Source organism: Callorhinus ursinus, unplaced genomic scaffold (genome assembly GCF_003265705.2).
Source record: "Callorhinus ursinus isolate GAN/ISIS: 27379988/994484 unplaced genomic scaffold, GSC_fseal_2.0 scaffold29, whole genome shotgun sequence".
NCBI lineage: Eukaryota > Metazoa > Chordata > Mammalia > Carnivora > Otariidae > Callorhinus > Callorhinus ursinus.
The window spans coordinates 10,645,444-10,667,237 of NW_027397091.1; the positions used below are offsets into that span (position 1 = coordinate 10,645,444).

The following is a 21,794-nucleotide window of genomic DNA, read 5'->3' on the forward strand; positions in this document are numbered from 1 at the left end:
AGAAGGAAGAAGGAAGAAGGAAGAAGGAAGAAGGAAGAAGGAAGAAGAAGGAAGAAGGAAGAAGGAAGAAGGAAGAAGAAGAAGAAGAAGAAGAAGAAGACGACAAACTACAATACACTAAGTATTCAGTATGACTTCTGACTGATGAAGGAAAAAGATATTCCCATAAAATAGTAACTGTTCTTTTCTAGGAGGTCACTTTTAAGGACTGGGGGAGAAGTTAAGACTGGGAATGATGACCAGACAGACCAGTTTTCTACAATATTCCATTCTTTTTTATAAGGACTTCAGAACTCATTTGCTTCAATATTCCACCCAGAGCAGGAATTTCCATGAAATATCCCAGGCACTTCTGATACCAAGAACCTCGATACCTCATGAGGGAACATATTCCCCTTTTGGACACTTGCCTTTGGCTAAAAGTTCTTCCTTAGATTTTTTTAACGAACATCTGCTTTATCATAACTTCCACCCACTAATCCTGGTTCTACTCTCTGGAATTACTTTACCCTCCCTGCTGAAGTTCTCTAAATTTTTTAAAACAGTTATCCAAGTGCCCTGATTACTCTTTTCTCACTCAGATAATCCTAGATTTGTGAACTGTTCTTCAAGACTTTGAGATGCACACACACACCCTACTTCCCTAATCACCCTCCTTGAGAAATAATCCAAAGTTCAAGATAATTGGAAATGAAGTCTCCCATGCTCATGTGACCCACAGTTGCCATCCCCAGTTGTCACTGACAATAGCTTTCTTATAAGTAGAACCAAGAACTCAGTACAACATTCCCAATACGGCAAACAGCATAAAATCTATTATTGCCTTTGAAAACACTATACTTCTAAATTATACAAGACTGTTGGGTAAGAGTGGGAACTGAAAGCCCTACAGAAGGGATTCAGCACATGGATTTCAGGACCAAACTGGCAAACTTGTGGGATATGCCATTCAACTGGTACTATCTGGGACAGGTGCTAGGTGAGCCAAAGCCTCAGAGAACACGCAACCTGAGGGGAAGGGCCTATTCTTCCTTCACTGAAAACCCTGGACATTAGTCCACTATCCTTTCCATTCCCCACAATTATCTTGACCAGGAGCCTGCACCCAAAAATAGCAAATAGGGCCACAAGGACACCTCTAAGAAACCTAAAGGAGGTCATTTTTTTTTCTTTTTTTTTAGAAAAGAAAGAACACTTACTTTGTTTCTTCTCTCTAAGCAAATTCGCCTTATACTACTTCTCCTCAATTTCATGATCTAAAGTTGTCTCCCTTCTTAATCTTCTGAAATCAGTTGAGCTCAGACAGTGATAGGTCAGGTAAAAGAAAGACTCAGAGAATGTCCCTCTCTTATCATTTCTTTGGATAAAACATAACAAGCTTGGGGTGCCTAGGTAGCGCAGTTAAGCGTCTGACTCTTGATTTTGGCTCAGGTCATGATCTCAGGACAGTGAGATAGAGCCCCCCGTCAGGCTCTGTGCTCAGCCAGGAGTCTGCTTCTCTCTCTCTCTCCCTCTGCCCCTCCTCCTGTTCTCTCTAAAATAAATAAATAAATCTTTTTAAAAAAATAACAACCTTAAGCAGGTCTTAAAAAACAAAAATAAAATAAGCTTCCTTCTTTTCAGTAGTAAAACTTCATTAACATTTAACAAAGGTATTAACATTCATTAAAAATAGATCATATAAATATTATTATTATCATTATTTAATCTTCTTTGGGACTTGTTTTCCTTTATAAAATGAGCATAACAAAAACCCCCACCTCATAATGCTGCTGTAGGATCACATGAATGAACACACTTGCTGCACATAGCAAGAGATTAATAAACAGTAGTTATAGCTAATAATATAGCTATATTATGAGGGACTGTGATAAGCAATTTAAATATACTACATCATTTAATCTTCTAAGGTAACCATTTATACCCATTTTACAGTTGTGGAAAGTGGAGCTTAAAGACATTGAACAACTTGTTTACAGTAAGGGAGAGGTGAGATTAGACTAAAGGTCCACCTGAATCCAAAGTTCACACTCTTAACCACTAAACTCAACTGTGTATTTATGTGGGGCTGAGTTGTAGGTAGAGGGAGAGTGGAATGTAATAATTCCTTTCTCGTGTCCCAGTTGTAAATTCTAACTATTGTTGGTAAGCCAAGAAAATAAATTCTAATTCAAATGCCACTTCACCATCTGAACAGTTGTTATTATATGTCTAGAGCAGGGTAATATGCTAAGACTTTTTAACATTTCACTTGTGCATTTAAAATGTATTTAAAAGCATCTAATTTTAGAAGGGGGGGAAATCGGAGGGGGAGACAAACCATGAGAGATGATGGACTCTGAAAAACAAACTGAGGCTTCTAGAGGGGAGGGGGTGGGGGGATGGGTTAGCCTGGTGATAGATATTAAAGAGGGCACGTTCTGCGTGGAGCACTGGGTGTTATACATAAACAATGACTCGTGGAACACTACATCAAGAACTAATGATGTAATGAATGGTGATTAACATAACAATAAAAAATTAAAGAAAAAATAAAAGCTTCTAATTTTAGCATATTTTTTAAAAAGTCATTTAAAAAGTCATCATTTTCAATACTTTGTATATTTTGTTTCCTTCCCTCTTGATCATCAAGAAGAATGGTTTCTTACTGTCAACTGATGCTTTCATTTTTCTAGGCTCATTATATCTCCTCTATCTAAGCAATATAATCCAATTAAGCAAATGCATTTTCCTGGTAAGTACCTTTACTCCTATCCACCATGCCCTTTCCTGATTTTATCTCTCACAAACTGTGTCTTCATAAACTAGCTAAGAGGGGCAAAATCAATATGTTTAAGTTTTATAGAAGTATTTCTTTTTCCAGAACAGTCCCATGTGGAATGGCTTCAAGATTGTTCAACGTAATATCCTGCTAACATAGTCCAGAACTATCCTTGGTTCTCTTGTTGCTATTTTACTAACCAAAATAAACAAAAAAAAACAGTGAGAAAGTCATGGGAATTGCAAGGCAATGAAGGCGGCTATGCTGGTTTTTCTCTCTCCTCCACCAAGGCATCCAAATCTGATATGCCAAGCTTGGTTCTTATTCCAAACTTGACAAATACACAGGGCTTTATAATGTGGAAAAACACCATGACCAGACAAAGGCTTTTTATAATGACTTCAAAGCATTGTACACATGTTGAGTAATCATTCCCCATAAATCCCCCTGTATGGCAGGCAAAGAGTAGCACAAAATTATTCTTCCCTACCCCATCCCCCCATGGCATTGTAAGAGGCTTATACACTATAAAGGGCAGATCAGGGAATATCACTTGGAGCTTTGCAAAGATGTCCTCCATGAATCAGATCACTCTGCTCCAAGCATTCATTAACCACTATGTCCAAAGCAACTGTGATACCCACTTTTTTCCAAATGTGAGGGACAAAGCATACAAAATACGCCAAGCAGTGCTCTGCATGTAACACGAGATCTAAGTACTCAGCTTAAGCACAACCCTTGCAACTACTTTACCTACTCCAGGAATCATTAGTTCACTCAACAAATATTTATTAATCCCATAAGTAATGTACCAAATTGGTTTATACTCAGAAAGCTTACTAGATCAAATGGACTGTGAAATATTCTCAGTACAAAACTAAAGTTTGGAGATGGGGGAAGGAGGAGTGGTGAAGATGAGCAAGTGAATTGGGAATATGCCAGTTACACATAAATTAGATTTCTTGCATGGTATCATGTATTATTGGTGACCTGAAATACTGGTTAGTCTATAAAATAGCTAAAATGCTTAACCAGAAGAGGGATTTAGAGCATCAAAATTTTACTATTCCTTGAATGGAGGAAATACACAATGTAACTCTAAAATCATTTCCCACTTAAAAAGCAAACAACAATATAGTCAGGTAGTGTTTACTCCTAAAGAGAATGACATTTGCAAAGAAAGAAAATGAAGATCAACTCATATTTTTTTTAATGTCTACTAAATACCCGATACTCAGCCTGTTGGAAGTAACAAAACATAGTATTACTGATTTTAAAGATCAATAAGAACTCTATTACTATGAGAGAGGTTTTTTAGAATCTGGAAAAGGTACTTGCTGATTTGTACTACATCAATGTTAAAAAAAAAATCACAGAAATTTTGTTTTTCAAAAGAAAAAATGCTTTGCTGGCTTAAAAAAATGGTGAGCTAGAAAATTCCGTTTTAAATTGAAAAGAGAGTTTAAAAACCCCATAATTACTTACCTGTCCAACTCTCCCTGGATGTTTCAAGGCCAAGCCTCCACTAGAGACAGCAGCAGCAACGTTCCCTTCGTGGTCCACCACTACAGCGCCCACTGTGTCCAAAGTGCCTGAGTCATTCTCCTGGAGAGCAAACAGGGCATGAGCACTCACTGAGCACAGGGTGTCACAATTCGATATAACCACATAGCACTTCTCAAACATACATAATTCATAATTCATAAATCATACTAATTCAGCAAACTCCTAAAATTATCTATTATCAAGTTGCCACTAAAACCCTGTTCAAGTCAAAATGTATTTTCTACTGAAAAATCCTGAGCAAAAGGTGTCTTATTGCTCTTCTCTAATAATAAGCCTAGCATGCCTAAGGGAGAAAGAAAAAACACCAACTAATATAAAATAGTGTATCACAGTGTCCCCTTAATCTCCAGTTTTAAGTTCATGATTGAAAATCTGTAAAAGGAAAAAATCTATGGCATAAGTGAGCCAATAAATGTGATTATTAGTATTTTTAAAAATATTATATACAAATTTCTAAAAGTAATATATTCAGCACAATAAATAAAGAGAATGGCCATCACAATCTTGAAGTATACTATGCTATAATTTTCTTTTACAATTCCTTGCTTGTGAGAAATTGATGGCCACCTCCTTTCTCTGCTGTATTAATAATATGCTTGCCAACTATATAAAAGAAAACTCTACATTCCTGGGAGGCATCTATGCATGTCTGTGTCTTGTCCCAAGTCCCACAAACTTAAGGCTTTTCACATGTATTGACTATAAGCAGCTGTCTCCTACCTCAAAGATTTCTGGGTCACCTGTGCAAGACAATCAAACCTTATAATCCTGGATAAAAATCAGAATTAAAGGAAACAGGAAAAAAGTTTCATAAAAAAATATCTCCTTGTGTATATTAACAAGGGAGGCTACTGCAGGTCTTTAAGTTAACAGAAGTCATTGCAGTGTTCTCACTCTAGAGTACTGATTTTTTTTTTAATTTTATTTTATTATGTTATGTTAGTCACCATACATCATTAGTTTTTGATGTAGTGATCCACAATTCATTGTTTTCATATAATACCCACTGCCCCATGCAGTATATGCCCTCCTTAGTATCTATCACCAGACTAACCCATCCCCCGCCCCTCCCTAAAATCCTCAGTTTGTTTCTCAGAGTCCATAGTCTCTCAATGGCTCATCTCTCCCTCGGATTTCCCTCCCTTCATTTATCCCTTCCTTCTCCTATTGTCCTCCAAGCTATTCCTTATGTTCCACAAATAAGTGAAACCATATGATAATTGACTTTCTCTGCTTGACTTATTTCACTCAGCATAATCTCTTCCAGTCCAACTTTTGATGCAAAAGTTGGGTATTCATCCTTTCTGATGGCTGAGTAATATTCCATTGTATATATGGACCACATCTTCTTTATCCATTCATCTGCTGAAGGGCATCTTGGCTCTTTCCACAGTTTGGCTGTTGCAGACATTGCTGCTATGAACACTGGGGTGCATAGGCCCTTCTTTTCACTACATCTGTGTCTTTGGGGGTAAATACCCAGGAGTGCAATTGCTGGGTCATAGGGTAGCTCTATTTTTAACTTTTTGAGGAACCTCCACACTGTTTTCCAAAGTGGCTGTACCAACTTGCATTCCCACCAACAGTGTAAGAGGGTTCCCGTTTCTCCACAACGTCTCCAACATTTGTTGTTTCTTGCCTTGTCAATTTTTGCCATTCTAATTGGTGTAAGGTGGTATCTCAATGTGGTTTTGATTTGAATTTCCCTGATGGCTAATGATGATGAACATTTTTTCATGTGTCTGTTAGCCATTTGTATGTCTTCTTTGGAGAAGTGTCTGTTCATGTCTTCTGCTCATTTTTTGACTTATTTGTTTTTTGGGTGTTGAGTACTGGTTTTTAAACTGTGCCCCAGAACCCAAGATTCTCACCCTCACCCTCACCCCCACCCCCCAGAATGCATAAAAGAGCCAGGCACAACCCCAGACTCAACAAGACCCACTCCTCCTGTGTAGTTTATTGCCCATACTACTGAGCAAGACTTCATTTGTACTGAGGGATCCCTGGCTAAAAAGTTTTTTAAATGACACACTCAGGCAATCCCCAGAAAAGTCAGTGAGTTCCTAGGGCCACCTTAGAAGTTGAACAACATTGGAGGGAGTTCTGAAATAGTGGAGACACGATGAAAGGAAAAGATTTTTACTTCAAGTAAATTGAAAAAACCAGAGGTAGAGTATGCCTCAAAAAATATTACATGAAGTCTGTTAGGAGAAGGTCCATCTAGACATTTACATTTCTTTGGTTTTTGCTTTAGATTCTAACTCCCCTTAAATATACTGATACACTAGGACATTACTTACTTTAATAGAAAACGTGTAGCTGCCTGAAATAAGTGCTTTATTTCCCTTTTAAACAAGCCAGGGAAGTCTAGGCCATATCCCAGAATACCACAGCTCTGCAGGTGGTAGACTGCCTGACTTTCAAGAACAGTTCCCTAACCTGACTGTAAACTCTCTGAGGAAAGGTCTGATCCACTGTATGATTTTGCACACAGCAGACATGTGGGCATACTTAGTCTTCAGTTAGGGGGAAATAAAGTAAGTCTGAATCCCTGGCATCACAAAAACAAGAAAAATAAGTGATGATACATGCAAGGCCATTCTAACATCGGGGCCTCAGTTTTCCATCTCCTTTCTCAAGATTCAGTTTCATGCAAATCCAGAGGATGCCACTACCTTAGGGAAGACTTAACAATAACTAGGTTTGCTCATTTGGTATGGAAGAAGTAAAGTTTATCTTCTTCAGTAGGTAAGATGAAAGTATAAAAGTAAAGAACTGCATTAGACACATTTTATTCCAGGGAAAAAAAAAGGATAATCCTAAAGAGAAATGTACTTTAAAGGGGGAACATTTGTTTCATTATTCTAAGAAATAATTCCTAAATCTTTATACCCTTGCAATCTCAAATACAGAAGTGTCTGTTCCTTGTCCAGATGCCAAGTCTTATGTCTTCTACAGGAGGCCTTCTCAAACTTTAATGTATACACAAATCATCTGTGAATCTGTTAAATGCAGATTCTGATTAAGTAATCTGGCATTGGTCAAGACTCTCCATTTAACAACCTCTCCAGCAATGCTGATATTGCTGATCCCCAGACCCTACCTTAAGAAACAAGGTAAGAGAACATCCTATGGGATTCATTATCAGCCAAACATGGGCTCTATTCATTTTAAGACAAATAATTTTATGGGCACAAATCTGCTGAAGGAGAAACTTAAACCACCTAAGACTAAGATTATGTTAGCATAAAAGATTTAAGTTCTGTCTGGTTCAACTATCAATTGGTGGCATATCACCATGATCATACCACAATGAACATACTGTAAAGTATCTTAAAGTATTGAACTCATAATGGTTCTTTCAGAAACAGATAACTCTCATACAAATAAACAGAAACTATAAAATACTTTCCTTGACAACAATAAAGTCAAGAAAGGGTATTCTTCATTAGTTCTTTATTAACTGTGACTGCTGATCCCAAGCATTCTGTAAAACAGAATGTTAACTGAGGGGATACATAATTATACACAATGATATACATTACTTATAAAACAATTCTCTTAGCACTTCAATCAGGATATCATAAACTCTGAGGATTCTTGTCTAACCAAACTACTAGAGAAAGATACAAAAATATTATATGTAGATGGATTTACTGTAATTTGGTTTTTAAAAATGAAAAATCAAGTAAAAAATAGAGAATCCTGTTCCAAATTAAGCTAAATATTCCTAAGGGCTTGCCACACCTGCAAAAATCAGAATTACTTCATAAATATTCAAGAATTAGTTCATAGATTTCACATACTGAAAGGCCAATTTAAGGATGATGAAGTAATATTTAAGCATTTTTATGAAGTGTAGATAAATTGAGTGAAAGACAAACTCTGGTATTTTGGCCATAATAATTTCACAGAACTCATTTGTACAGAAATGAAATCTTAGAAAGGTTAAAAAACACACAATGACTGTTACTATATAGAGCTAATATTATGCTCTTACACTCCATAAATACTTAAAAGTACATGTACCACCTATGGTGATTAACATAATAAAATTTTTTTAAAAAGTATATGCACCACATAGGTAAACATGCACCTATTGTCCTAGACTGAAACATGCTATTGGCATTACTTTTCTGATAAAATTTTTGTGACTAAAAAGCAATTGTATAAACTGTATAGTTCCCCTTATAATAAACACATGTATAGGGTGCCCAGGTGGCTCAGTCGTTAAGCGTCTGCCTTCAGCTCAGGTCATGATCCCAGGGTCCTGGGATCGAGCCCTGCAGCGGGCTCCCTGCTTGGCAGGCAGGGAGCCTGCTTCTCCCTCCCCCACTCCCGCTGCTTGTGTTCCTGCTCTCGCTATCTCTGTCTCTGTCAAATAAATAAATAAAATCTTTAAAAATAAAAATAAATAAAATAAAATAAAAAATAAAAAAATAAACACATGTATATAAAGTTAGGGCATGTACTGCATGGAGCACTGGCTGTTATACGAAAACAATGAATCATGGATCACTACATCAAAAACTAATGATGTTATGTATGGTGATTAACATAACAATAAAAATTAAAAAAAACTAATGTACTGTATGGTGATTAACAACAATAAAATAAAATAAAATTTAAAAAAGAAAATAAAAAGAAAATAATAAATAACTAAAGTTTTCATAGAGATTGCATGTGTTATGGAAAACACTGAAATAACACTTTCTTCAAGTCACCAATAAACTAGTAATCATGTTGGGCTTAATGTCAAAAGTTTTTATTTTTCTCTGTTCCAAACTGGCGATGGCTATTACACAATTATTGTAAAATTAAATTAAGTAACACATAACTACTTTAAAAGGAATAAATCCCTTAAAACAAAGTTTAGGTATATCCCACGAGAAAATTATGCTTCCAATCTGTGTTCTAACTCTGAAATCTGCCAAGAGACATCATCTATCAGTTACTTATCTCATTAACCTGGTCTTTCTTCTACACAGAGTTACTCAAATATCAGAGTTAAAATGCAAAAATAATATCAAATAGATAAGTATCCTGAAACTGGTATACGGTGGAATTAACTTAATACAATAATAAAGACAAATACATTTTTTGAAAAGATCCCAAACCTTCATGATACACCTTTGTTAGGTTTATGAGCATGATTATAATTGGCATGAGTTTCCACTTGAGAAAAGCAGATGACTTATGCCCTCCATGACAGTACATTAATGGCAGCATAAAGCTTTATGTCTTTGAGTATTCTAACCATGGATTAGCTCTGGCTACCAGAGACCTAGATCTGGCTCCATGTTTATCTCCCACAAACCAGCCCCACAGTGGGGCCACTAAAGGATTAAGTATATTAGGTATGTGTAAACAAAGTATGATTTAGTTGGATTATCTACTCTCGTGTATCTGGCTTGGCTGAAACCAAGGAAAATTTGGAAATAAGAACACCCAATGACCTTTTTCTTCTATCCTTGGAAAATCACCCTCTGGGAAGGAAAGCTGAATGGGAAGGGAGGTGGGTGGGGGGATGGGGTAACTGGGTGATGGGTATTAAGGAGGGCACGTGATGTGATGAGCACTGGGTGTTATACGCAACTAATGATTCATTGAACATTCCATCCAAAACTAATGATGTATTATACGTTCACCAACTGAGTTTAAATTAAAAAAAAAAAAAAGAAAATCACCCTTCTGATGCCCAATACTATAAATGATGTTTCTGCAAATTACAGTCAAGATGTCTATTCTTAAATAACCCTTAATTTTCTTTGTTTAATAAGTATGCATTAAATATCTTTGCAGCACTACACAAATTAGTGTAAAACATATCTACAACAGAGAAAAAAATTATATAAAAATTGTAATTTATTCCTTAAATCACTCAACAAAAGTTAACAGAAACATTTTTAGCTCAAAATAAAAATAAAGTGGGTTAACCATGCTTTTAAGGGGCTTTAATATATCTACATTACAGCTTTAATTATAAATTCATACCATAACAAAGTTCCAGGGCATTACCTAAAAATTCCAAACCCTCAAAGACAGCAAAAGACAATGTTTTCCAAATGACAGAATACCTAGACAGTGTTCTGAGGCCTGCAACATTCAACTTAGAAAAAGCCATGCTTTTAATCTTGGCTTTTAAAATGATATTTCAAATAATGAATTATGGATTTTTTTTGTTTCAAAATGGAACAGTTTGAGAACCTCAGTGTGCATGCTGAGTGAGCACGTGTACGTGATGGAAGAGACCAGATGAATATACTCCTGACTTAAATTATTACACAGCTGAACAGTAAAACCACAAGGGTAGTTTCATACAGCTTTAAATTTTTATTCTTATTCATATGCTGTTCAATTAAAATTATTTTATACTTATAATGAACCACTGGTTAAGGAATAAACCTAAGATACACTGGAGTTGAAATAAAAATTAAGGAATTTAAGAATGATAGTCTGACAAAGTCCTTAAGATAATATTAGCTAGATCATTAAATTGCATTCATCTGATCAAAATACTTAGAGAACACACCTCGATGATTACAAATATCAGTTTAAAAATATTATGATGAATATATCTGATCTGGCTTCTTATTTTTCTGGAATAAATATTAATCACAACTTTTAAATTCTAAATCAAAATTCTAAATTAAACATGCACCCAGCAATTAAACCCTAAATATCTACCCAAGAGAAATCAAAATAGATAAAACAAAAGACCTGTGAAAAATGTTCACAGCACTTTTAACTGCAACAGCCAAAACCTAGAAACAACCCAAATGCCTATCAAGAGGGAAATGGGTACACAAATTGTGATATAGACAATGGGGGAGGACTGCCCAGCAATAAAAAGGAACTAGTGATATGTACAACAGTATGGATAATCTTTTAGATGTACACTGAGTAAAAAGCTGGATACAACAGAGTATGTAATATATGATCCCATTTATACAAAAGTTTAGAAAAGGTAAAACTACTCTGTGGTGAAAAAGTACCAGAAAAATGGTTGTCTTGGGAGAGGAGCTTGACTATGAAGGGGCATGAGAAAACTTTCTGGAGTAATGGCAATGTTTTATATCTTAATAGTGGTATGGGCTACATGGCTTTATGCAAGTCAAAATTCATCAAATTATATACTTAAAATGTGTGCATTGCACCACATGTAAGCTTTACCTCTAAAAAAATCAATAGCTGATGTATTTATCTAAAAGTACACAACCAAGAATTCAAAACATCAAGTCATAATAAATTTTCTATTTTTGTCCTAATACTATAACACATTTATATTTATATAACATTTAATACACATTCGATTACAATTGTTAAGTAGTAAAACACGAAAGAGATGGCAAAAAAATAAAGTATGGGTGAGAGAAAGTCTAACATATGTCCAACTTGAAGGAACAGACAGAATAAAGAAGAGAAAATAATGAAAGAGAAAAAGCTAAAATTTTCCAGAAGTGATGAAATATAAGAATCCAGATCTCCCAGAAGCTACAGAGAAAGGAAAGGAGCCAGCTAGAAAGAAAAGATCACCCACAATAGAATGACAGAATTTAGAGAAGCCCAGTGAAAGTCAGAAGACTGTGGTTATCTTCAAGGTACTCAGAGAAAAGTAACTGTAACCCAGAAGTAGGTGCCCAACAAGATTATCTTTTAGGAACAAAAATAAAACAAAGATATTTGTAAATAAGTAGAGTTTACCACCAAGAGACCTGCACTTAATGAATGCCTGAAGGACCATTCCTTTTAATACTACAACCTGACCTCTGTCTATGTCCTCCCTATCACCTACTCACATGCAGACCTAATCTCCCTTTCTTGGCTTGACTTTATTTTTTTCCATAGCATCCCAACATCTCCTAAACTGTACAATTTATTTTTGCATTGTTTAAATTGCCAATCTCCCCCACAAGATTGGAAGATTCACAAAGGTAGCAGCATACTCTTTGTATAGTTTATTTATTACCATTTGCTAAGCACTGAGAAAAGCACTTCACATCTCTTAGGCATTCAACAAAGATTTGTTGAATGGATGCATGAATAAACAAGTGAATGATATACTTCAAGAAGAAGGAAAATAATTGCTATGATTTGAATGTTTGTGTCCTTCCAAAATTCATATATTGAAATCCTAGCTGCCAAGGTGAGGCTACCTAGGAGGTAGGGCACTGAAAGATGGCAGAGCCCTCATGAATGGGATTGATGCCCTTCTAGAGAGACCCAAGAAGCTCCCCTGCCCCTTCTGTCTGCCATACGAGGTTATAGCACAAAGATGACCGTCTAGAAAGCACACCCTCAACAGACACCAAATCTGCCTGGGTTTTGATGTTGGACTTCCCAGCCTAAAGAACTGTGAGAAACAAATTTCTGTTGTTTATAAGCCACCCAGTTTATGGTATTTTGTTAGAGTAGCCCAAACAGACTTAAGACAATAATCCAAGAAGGACAATCAGTCACAAAAGAAGGAAGCAAATAAAATGGCAAAACTGCATGTAAATCAAAACTAATATTGTCTTTAAAAATAATAACATGTTATTAGAATGTCAGGTTGGGTTCTGAAATCTGGCTGTATGTTATTTATAGGAGATACACTTAAAGCATAAGGAAATGGAAAATTTTAAAGTAAAAGGATGGGGCGGGGGGGGGGGAAGAGATATGCTAAGCAGATACCAGTCCAAACAATGTAGCTGTATTAACGTCAAGCAAAGTAATACCTTTTAAGACAAAAGGTATTAATAGAGATAGAATCTCTATATGATAAATGCTGAAAGTTTAACTTACCAGATATAGAGATATAGTAATTCTAAATTTGCATGTACTAAAAAAGAATAGCCTCAAATATATTTAAAGCAAAAGCGTACCAACAAGGAGAAAGCAACAAACCATACCTCATAATGAAATATTTCAATATATTTCTTTCAACTACCAGTAAGAAACAGAAGACCCAAATTGTACATTAAAAAGTGTGATTGCCTAGCTTTCATAGAATTCTGTTCCCAACAATTAGAGGGGAAACATTATTTTCTTTTTATATAAATTTTAGTTAACATACAGTGCAATATTGGTTTCTGGAGTAGAATTCAGTGATTCATCACTTACATACAACACCCAGTGCTCATCACAAGTGCCCTCTTTAATACCCACCACCATTCTAGCCCATCCCCCACCCACCTCCCTCCATCAACTTTCAGTTTGTTCTCTATTGTTAAGAGTCTCTTATGGTGTGTTTCCTTCTCTCCTTTTTTGATTTTCCCCCTTCCCATATGTTCAGCTGTTTTCTTTCTTAAATTCCACATTATGAGTGAGATTATATGGTATTTGTCTTTCTCTAACTTATTTCACTTAGCATTATACTCTCCAGCTCCATCCATGTCGTTGCAAATAGCAAGATCTCACTTTTTTGATGGCTGAATAATATTCCATAGTATATATATATATACCACCTCTTCTTTATTCATCAGTCGATGGACATTTGGGCTCTCTGCAGAGTTTGGCTATTGTTGATAATGCTGCTATAAACATTGGGGTGCATGTACCCCTTTGAATCTGTATTTTTGTATCCTTTGGGTAAATATCTAGTGGTGCCATTTGCTGGATTGTAGGGTAGTTCTATTTTTAACTTTTTGAGGAACCTCCATACTGTTCGCCAGAGTGGCTGTACCTGAGGGAAACATTTTCAAATGTATATAAATATTTATAAAACCTGATCATACACAAAACCATAAACTAAGTTACAACAAATTTCAAGAAATAGTATCAAATAGAATATGCTCTCTGAATATGATACAATTAAGTTAGGAGTCAATAAAAGTAAACAAAATTTGGAAATTAAAAAAGAAAAAATACTTCTAAGTAGCTTATGAATCAAACAAGAAATCTAAATAGAAACAAAAATACTTAATAATTAATAATATTACTTTCAAAACTTGTGAGATACAGCAAAATGGTACATAGAGAAAAACTTATACCCAAAATGTTGATAATAGAAAAGAAGAAAACATGACCTAAGTGTCCAACTAAACAAGTTACGGAACAATATAAACACAAAGAAAGGAGAAAACAGAGATAAGATGAAAAATCAGTGACACAGAAATAAACATTAAATAAATAGATCGGGGGAAAAAGGCAAAGTTGGTTTTGTAAAAAAACTACTTGTTGAATGAATGAACTGAATAAATTAAATCTGATAGGCAATAATTTTCTCCATGTGTCACCTGAATCCCAGCAAAGGTCCAGCCCTCCTGCCTTCTCCTCTGGAGAGAAGGCTGGCTCTCTGGAGTAAGAGCAGACACTGACATTCACACTTCGTCCAATGCAAAAGTGGCTCCCCACACCCCTGCTACCCACCTCCCCACCCCATAGCAAAATACTGTCCTTCTTCAATTCCTGAGGCCTCAAATAACTCCAGAAAGGATTTCCTTAATCTCTCTCCAACCACACAGGAGGCCCTTGCACCAACCTGAAACAGGTGGTTCTCCCCTCTATGGGGAAAACTCTTTATATGCTGGCTTGTCCTGGGATCTTTTGTGGCTTATCTTGCTCCCCGTCCACCTGTACGCAGCAACTAACAAAGTATCACAAATAGTTTTTAATTGACCTTCATCAATAAATCAAACTCCGTGCCCTCTGAAATTGCATCTTGTTCAATATATATGCAAGATCCAAACTCAGCCTAACCAATTTTCCTAATTACCTCACATATTTCTCTCTGATTATTTCATATTTAGATCTTTCCTAAACGTAATGCTTTTGCACATCACTCCTGAATAGGTTCTTTTCCAAAAGTATGTCCTTAAACAACTGCTGTGAAATCTTGCCTGGTCCTCATAATAACCACACATAAATCCAGACCCCTTCTCACGATACAGGAGTTATCTTTATTTCAGGAGGTTTTGCATGCCCTCCGGCCTACTATTCAAAACAAACTTTTAAGACTCTTACCATCAAACATTAAGCCTCTCACTTAATCTATAAAGAAATTAGATGTCTTGATATTGGTCATTCAATGTTTTTCTTTTGGCCAACACTTCTTTACTGCCCTCCCATCCTCTTGGGTCATCTGGCACCGGATCACACTCTTTCATTTTTGACTAACCAATTCACTTTCCCTAACTCCAAATCACTTTCCTAAAAGCTCTACACAAGTAACACATATACTACGCTTTAGTTATAACTTTGCTTTTTCCACCGGAGACCATCTTAAACTCAGTCATCACCGTCTGGGAAACATGTTCAAGAGAGGAGGGAATAAAGATTATCTGGCAGTTCCCCTTCATACAGGCACATATATCACAGTACTTCAATGACAGAGATAGCACAACACACTACCAGCATACTCACTAATAGGCTATGAACTTCACTACCTAGGCAGATTTAAAAAACACCCAAATAAATGAACTAAGACCTTGCTAATTAAACAGACAGCAACAAAGTCTCTTTAATAAGAGTAGTCAACCTTTTTCAATTTAGTTGTCCAATTTGGCTCTTTCCAGGAACACCTGGCCATGGTCTGGACCTCTGGTCTTTCTTTCATTTCCATACATTTACCTTCTCTGGATAAAATTACACTTTTTCTTTTAAATACCAGAGCTCCACTGGCCTTTGAACTGAGTCTTAAAGCAGTGGGGAATAACAGAGAAAGGATTAGAAGGTAACTGGGACAATCTGGAGTCTATTCTTGCCTATGAAACACCATGACAACTGGGATGGGTCCTTTAACCTGGATTTAAACTTGACCTTGGAGTAAACTTGACCCTCTCCAGATTGAATATTTGACACTGACTTTAATAATACAGTAATAAGTTACTTTATTTGATATGAGATTTTTTAAAGTACAGCAATATCTATCTGACTATATACAATTATGAGTATACCCCCAAAATATAAATCATTAAAAATCATAAATACACAACTACTAAAGATAAGCATATTAAAAAACAAAAGGGAAAGAAAAAATGCCCACATACTTTTTTCCTTTTATTCCTCAATACCTTAAAATTTTATTAGAAAGTAAAGAGAAAATCACAAAGGAGGAATCACAAAGAGTAGGAAAGGAGCTAAGTATATTCTAGGATATAAAATATAATCCAAACCAATTAAGATAGTACTATATCCTGAAAAATCTTAATGCCATTCAAATTAACCTCAGGAATGTTTTCAGACTCCCAACACTCAAAAGCCTGTGTTTAATGCAAACAGTCACCAGGATAGGCTCCATTCATACATATTTCAAAATATTCTCCTCATTGTTCCTAAGTACAGTCCGTGTAAATAAAAGTAGACAAATGTCCAGGGAGAACTCTGGCTGTGGACTTAAGGCCTCTATGGCCTTTTTCACTTTGCTAAATTTTGTGTACAGTTGAATCTGATCAACTGTCATGCCCCACCAGGGATTACAAACTGCCAAAACCAGAGTTTGCTTTCAACAGCCAAGTGTAATTTTTTTTTAATTTTTTATTGTTATGTTAATCACCATATATTACATCATTTGTTTTTGATGTAGTGTTCCATGATTCATTGTTTGTTCATAACACCCAGTGCTCCATGCAGAACGTGCCCTCTTTAATACCCATCACCAGGCTAACCCATCCCCCTACCCTCCTCCCCTCTAGAACCCTCAGTTTGTTTTTCAGAGTCCATCATCTCTCATGGTTCGTCTCCCCCTCTGACTTACTCCCCTTCATTCTTCCTCTCCTGCTATCTTCTTCTTTTTCTTTTTTCTTAAAATATGTTGCGTTATTTGTTTCAGAAGTACAGATGTGTGATTCAACAGTCTTGCACAATTCACAGCGCTCACCATAGCACATACCCTCCCCAATGTCTATCACCCAGCCACCCCATCCCTCCCACCCCCAACCACTCCAGTAACACTCAGTTTGTTCCTGAGATTAAGAATTCCTCATATCAGTGAGGTAATATGATACATGTCTTTTTTAGTGTTACACATTTTGTTTTTCCATACCTCAAAATGGAACATGTATCACCAAGTGCTCCACCTTTCTAGATTGTCTCACACATTTAGGCTACCTGGCTGGCCCCCAGAAGCATCTGACTTTGAAACCACTGTCCTACAGAAACTCTGTAGTACAACCAAGCTTCACTACCTACAGGCTTCTAAATTTAAGACTTTCTCTTTCTCTCCTTCTAGATACCTAAGTCCTACCCCTTCATCCAAGACCCAGCTTAAATTCTACCTCTTCCATAAAGCCTACAATGAGGAACTTAACAAGTTTAGAGTGATTTCCCCATCCTACCAATTCCCATGGCCCTCACTGATTGCTTCACTCTTCTAGCACATGCTATATGATATGAGTTCCCTTTATTGTTTAATTCCCCTGGACCAAATATAATGGTCAGCGCCTAGGTGCTATCTACTCTATTTACTCCCTAAAACCTGCATATAAAGGGCACTCAATAAATGTTTGCTGGTGATAATGCTGAAGTCAAAGGTAAAATAGGAATTGGAAAGAAAAACTAAGGATCCCATGAGGCCATGGCCTCTGGTGGAAACATCACTCAAAGTCTGTATACTCAAGGTGACTTGCTGGTGTGAGTTCCACATAACCTCAGGTTACACAAATCAACAGAGCAATGAAAATGGAGCACTGCCTATCCCTTGAGCAAATGACCCAAAATGACCACAGAAGAGATGGCAATGCTTGCAAAATGAAAATGCTCTCAACACAGGGGGGGAAAACATAATCACAAGCTTCATAAAGTAAGCTTGCAAGGCAACCCCCATTTCTATTTTGTCACCTGTCCCTTCTGGTAAAATCACACAACCAAAATAAACAGGTGCTAGAAATGGGTAGAAATTCTTATAGTGGTGAGGGTCCATTCTTTTTCCTAGAAAAAAAGACATGATCTAGAAGTGCATTTGTAAAACAGGCATTTTACCTGCGTCGTCAAGTTTTCTCTAGATGGGCACGCCCCCTTGTGGGCACTTCCTGACTCACCTCTATGAAATGGTTGGTTGAGATTGTGGACTGTTTCTAAAATATTATTTCCCCACAATCATTTCCCTCACCTACTTATATAATATCTATCCACAATATTGAGGCAGTACAGTTATATTATTAGTAATATTTCAGATATCCTCTCTTTTTTCGTTACATCCCCAGAAACAAGCTTACTGGTAAACAGCAAAGCACTGTTTTAGACTAATGTATGCTTGAGGCACTTAAATAACAGATTCAAACTCATCTTGAAAGACCATAAACATTACAATTGAAGAAAATAACATATGGGTTGTTCTCTCTCAAAATTAATATCAGAATCATCTTTTGTAGATGTTTGTTAGTAATGTTAGCTGAGTAAAGGCATTGTTTCTAGGCACTGTGATAAAGATAAAGAAACAAAATGCTCATGGCTCCATGAGCCTACACAATATTATAAAGTAACCATACACACCAATCTCAAAATGGCAAATGTGTGGATAATTCAACAAGTATTTACTGACTACCCATTATATGCACTAAGTAGAAGAAAGAAATTTGTTCTGATCTGGGTGGCATTTAAGCTGGTCGTTGGATTAGAGCTGGACTTGGATTAGAATTTCCCTTAAGGTCAGGAACATGACAGGGATGCCCACTCTCACCACTTTTGTTCGACATAGTACTAGAAGTCCTAGCAACAGCAATCAGACAACAAAAAGAAATAAAAGGCATTCAAATTGGCAAAGAAGTCAAACTCTCTCTTTTCACAGATGACATGATAACTTTATGTGGAAAATCCAAAAGACTCCACCCCCAAATTATTAGAACTCATACAGCAATTCAGCAACGTGGCAGGATATAAAATCAACCCAAAAGACTCCACCCCAAATTATTAGAACCCATACAGCAATTCAGCAACATGGCAGGACACAAAATCAATGCACAGAAATCAGTTGCATCTCTGTACACTAACAATGTGACTGAAGAAAGAGAAATTAAGGAATCAACTCCATTTACAATAGCACCAAAAACCGTAAGATACCTAGGAATAAACCTAACCAAAGAGGTAAAGGATCTATACTCTAGAAACTACAGAACACTTATGAAAGAAATTGAGGAAGACACAAAGAGATGGAAAAACATTCCATGCTCATGGATTGGAAGAATAAATACAGTAAAAATGTCTATGCTGCCCAGAGCAATCTACACATTCAATGCAATCCCTATCAAAATACCATTGACATTTTTCACAGAGATGGAACAATCCTAAAATTTGTATGGAACCAGAAAAGACCCCAAATTGCCAGGGGATTGTTGAAAAAGAAAACCAAAGCTGGGGGTATCACAATGTCTGACCTTCAAGCTATATGACAAAGCTGTGATAATCAAGTCAGCATGATACTGGCACAAAAACAGACATACAGATCAATGGAATAGAATAGAGACCCTGGAAATGGTCAACTGATCTTCAACAAATAGGAAAGAATATCCAATGGAAAAAAGACAGTCTTCAATAAATGGTGCTGGGAAAACTGGACAGCCACATGCAGAAGAATGAAACTAGACCATTGCCTTACACTATACACAAAGATAAACTCAAAATGGATGAAAGACCTAAATGTGAGATAGGAATCCATCAAAATCCTAGAGGAGAACATAGGCAGTAACCTCTTCGACACTGGCCACAGCGACCTCTTTCAAGACATGTCTACAAAGGCAAGGGAAACAAAAGCAAAAATGAACTTTTGGGACTTCATCAAGATAAAAAGCTTTTGCACAACAAAGGAAAGAGTCAACAAAACTAAGAGGCAACCCATGGAATGGGAGAAGATATTTGCAAATGACATTACAGATAAAGGGCTGGCATCCAACATCTATAAAGAACTTCTCAAACTCAACACCCAATATATAAATAATCCAGTCAATAAATGGGCAGAAGACATGAACAGATACTTCTCTAAAGAAGACATACAAATGGCTAACAGACACTTGAAAAAATGTTCAATATCACTAGCCATCAGGGAAATACAAATCAAAACCACAATGAGATACCACCTTACACCAGTTAGAATGGCAAAAACTAGCAAGACAGGAAACAATAAGTGTTGGTGAGAATGTAGAGAAAGAAGAACCCTCCTACACTGTTGTTGGGAATGCAAGCTGGCACGGCCACTCTGGAAAACAGTATGGAGGTTCCTCAAGACATTAAAAATAGAGCTATCCTACAACCCAGCAAATGCACTACTAGGTATTTACCCCAAAGATACAGATGTAGTGAAAAGAAGGGACACTTGAACCCCAATGTTCATAGCAGCAATGTCCGCAATAGCCAAACCGTGGAAGGAGCCAAGATGCCCTTCAACAGACTAAGTGGATAAAGAAGATGTGGTTCATATATATAATGGAATATTACTCAGCCATCAGAAAGGATGAATACTCACCATTTGCATCAACACGGATGGAAATGGAGGGCATTATGCTAAGTGAAATAAGTCAAGCAGAGAAACACAATTATCATATGGTTTTACTCATATGTAGAACATAAGAATAGCGTGGAGGACCACAGGGGAAGGGAGGGAAAACTGAATGGGAAGAAATCAGAGAGGGAGACAAACCATGAGAGATTCTGGACTCCAGGAAACAAACTGAGGGTTGGAGAAGGGAGGGGGAATTGGGGGATGGGGTAACCAGGTGATGGGTATTAAGGAGGGCATGTGTTATGATGAGCACTGGCTGTTATATGCAACTAATGAATCGTTGAACACTACATCAAAAACTAATGATGTACGATACACTGGCTAATAGAACATAACAATAAAAAATAATAATTAATAATAACTAAAATTCACTGTAATCCTACAAAAAGAATTTCAGTAGGCAGAGAAGTGGATGGCATTCCATTATTATTATTACATATGAAGGAAAAGAGACAAAGCAAAAACACAGAAGTGAGAACTTCCAGTAAATTCATGAAAAATCAAATGTATTTGGCAAGAGAAAAAGATAATTCTCAAAGGAAAATAATAGAAAAGTAGGTTGGGTCCAAGTTTCAAGAGGATTTGTAAAGTCAGGCTAATAAGTTGGGTTTTAACCTACAAATAGTAAAGATTCTATTAAGGTTTCTCCCAGAATAAGACCAATGCAAGTATTTTTAAGGAAATGTATCCTGGGACAATATATACAGGTTTAAGGAGGAACTGAGTAAGGCTAGAAGCAGGGAAGCCAGTTATGCAGATACTGCAACTGTCCAGCCATCAAGGATGAAAATTTATAGACTTGATGGTGGTAATAATACCAAAAAACAAATCAACAAAACAAGCAAAAAACAAAACAAAAAAATATATTCATTAAACAAATGTTTACTGAGCACTTACTATATGCAAAGCTGAGAAACCATGGTAATTAAAACAGATACCTGTGGACAATGACAATGACCTGGAGACAAACTCTGAAGCACAGAGAAGGGAGTAAGGAGCTCTAGTCCACCTGGAGGAAAGCTAAATGAGTGACATGCACATGAAGTTATTAAC

General features: G+C 36.5%; 1 protein-coding gene across 1 annotated transcript in view; it reads right to left on the reverse strand.

Annotated features, from left to right (window-relative positions):
- TASP1 (taspase 1) overlaps positions 1–21,794 on the reverse strand; it is a 264,833-nt gene that overhangs the window by 147,973 nt on the left and 95,066 nt on the right. Inside the window, exon 9 of the mRNA XM_073878472.1 lies at positions 4,247–4,366. Coding sequence (XP_073734573.1) covers positions 4,247–4,366 — 120 coding nt within the window. The remainder of the gene's footprint in view (positions 1–4,246; positions 4,367–21,794) is intronic.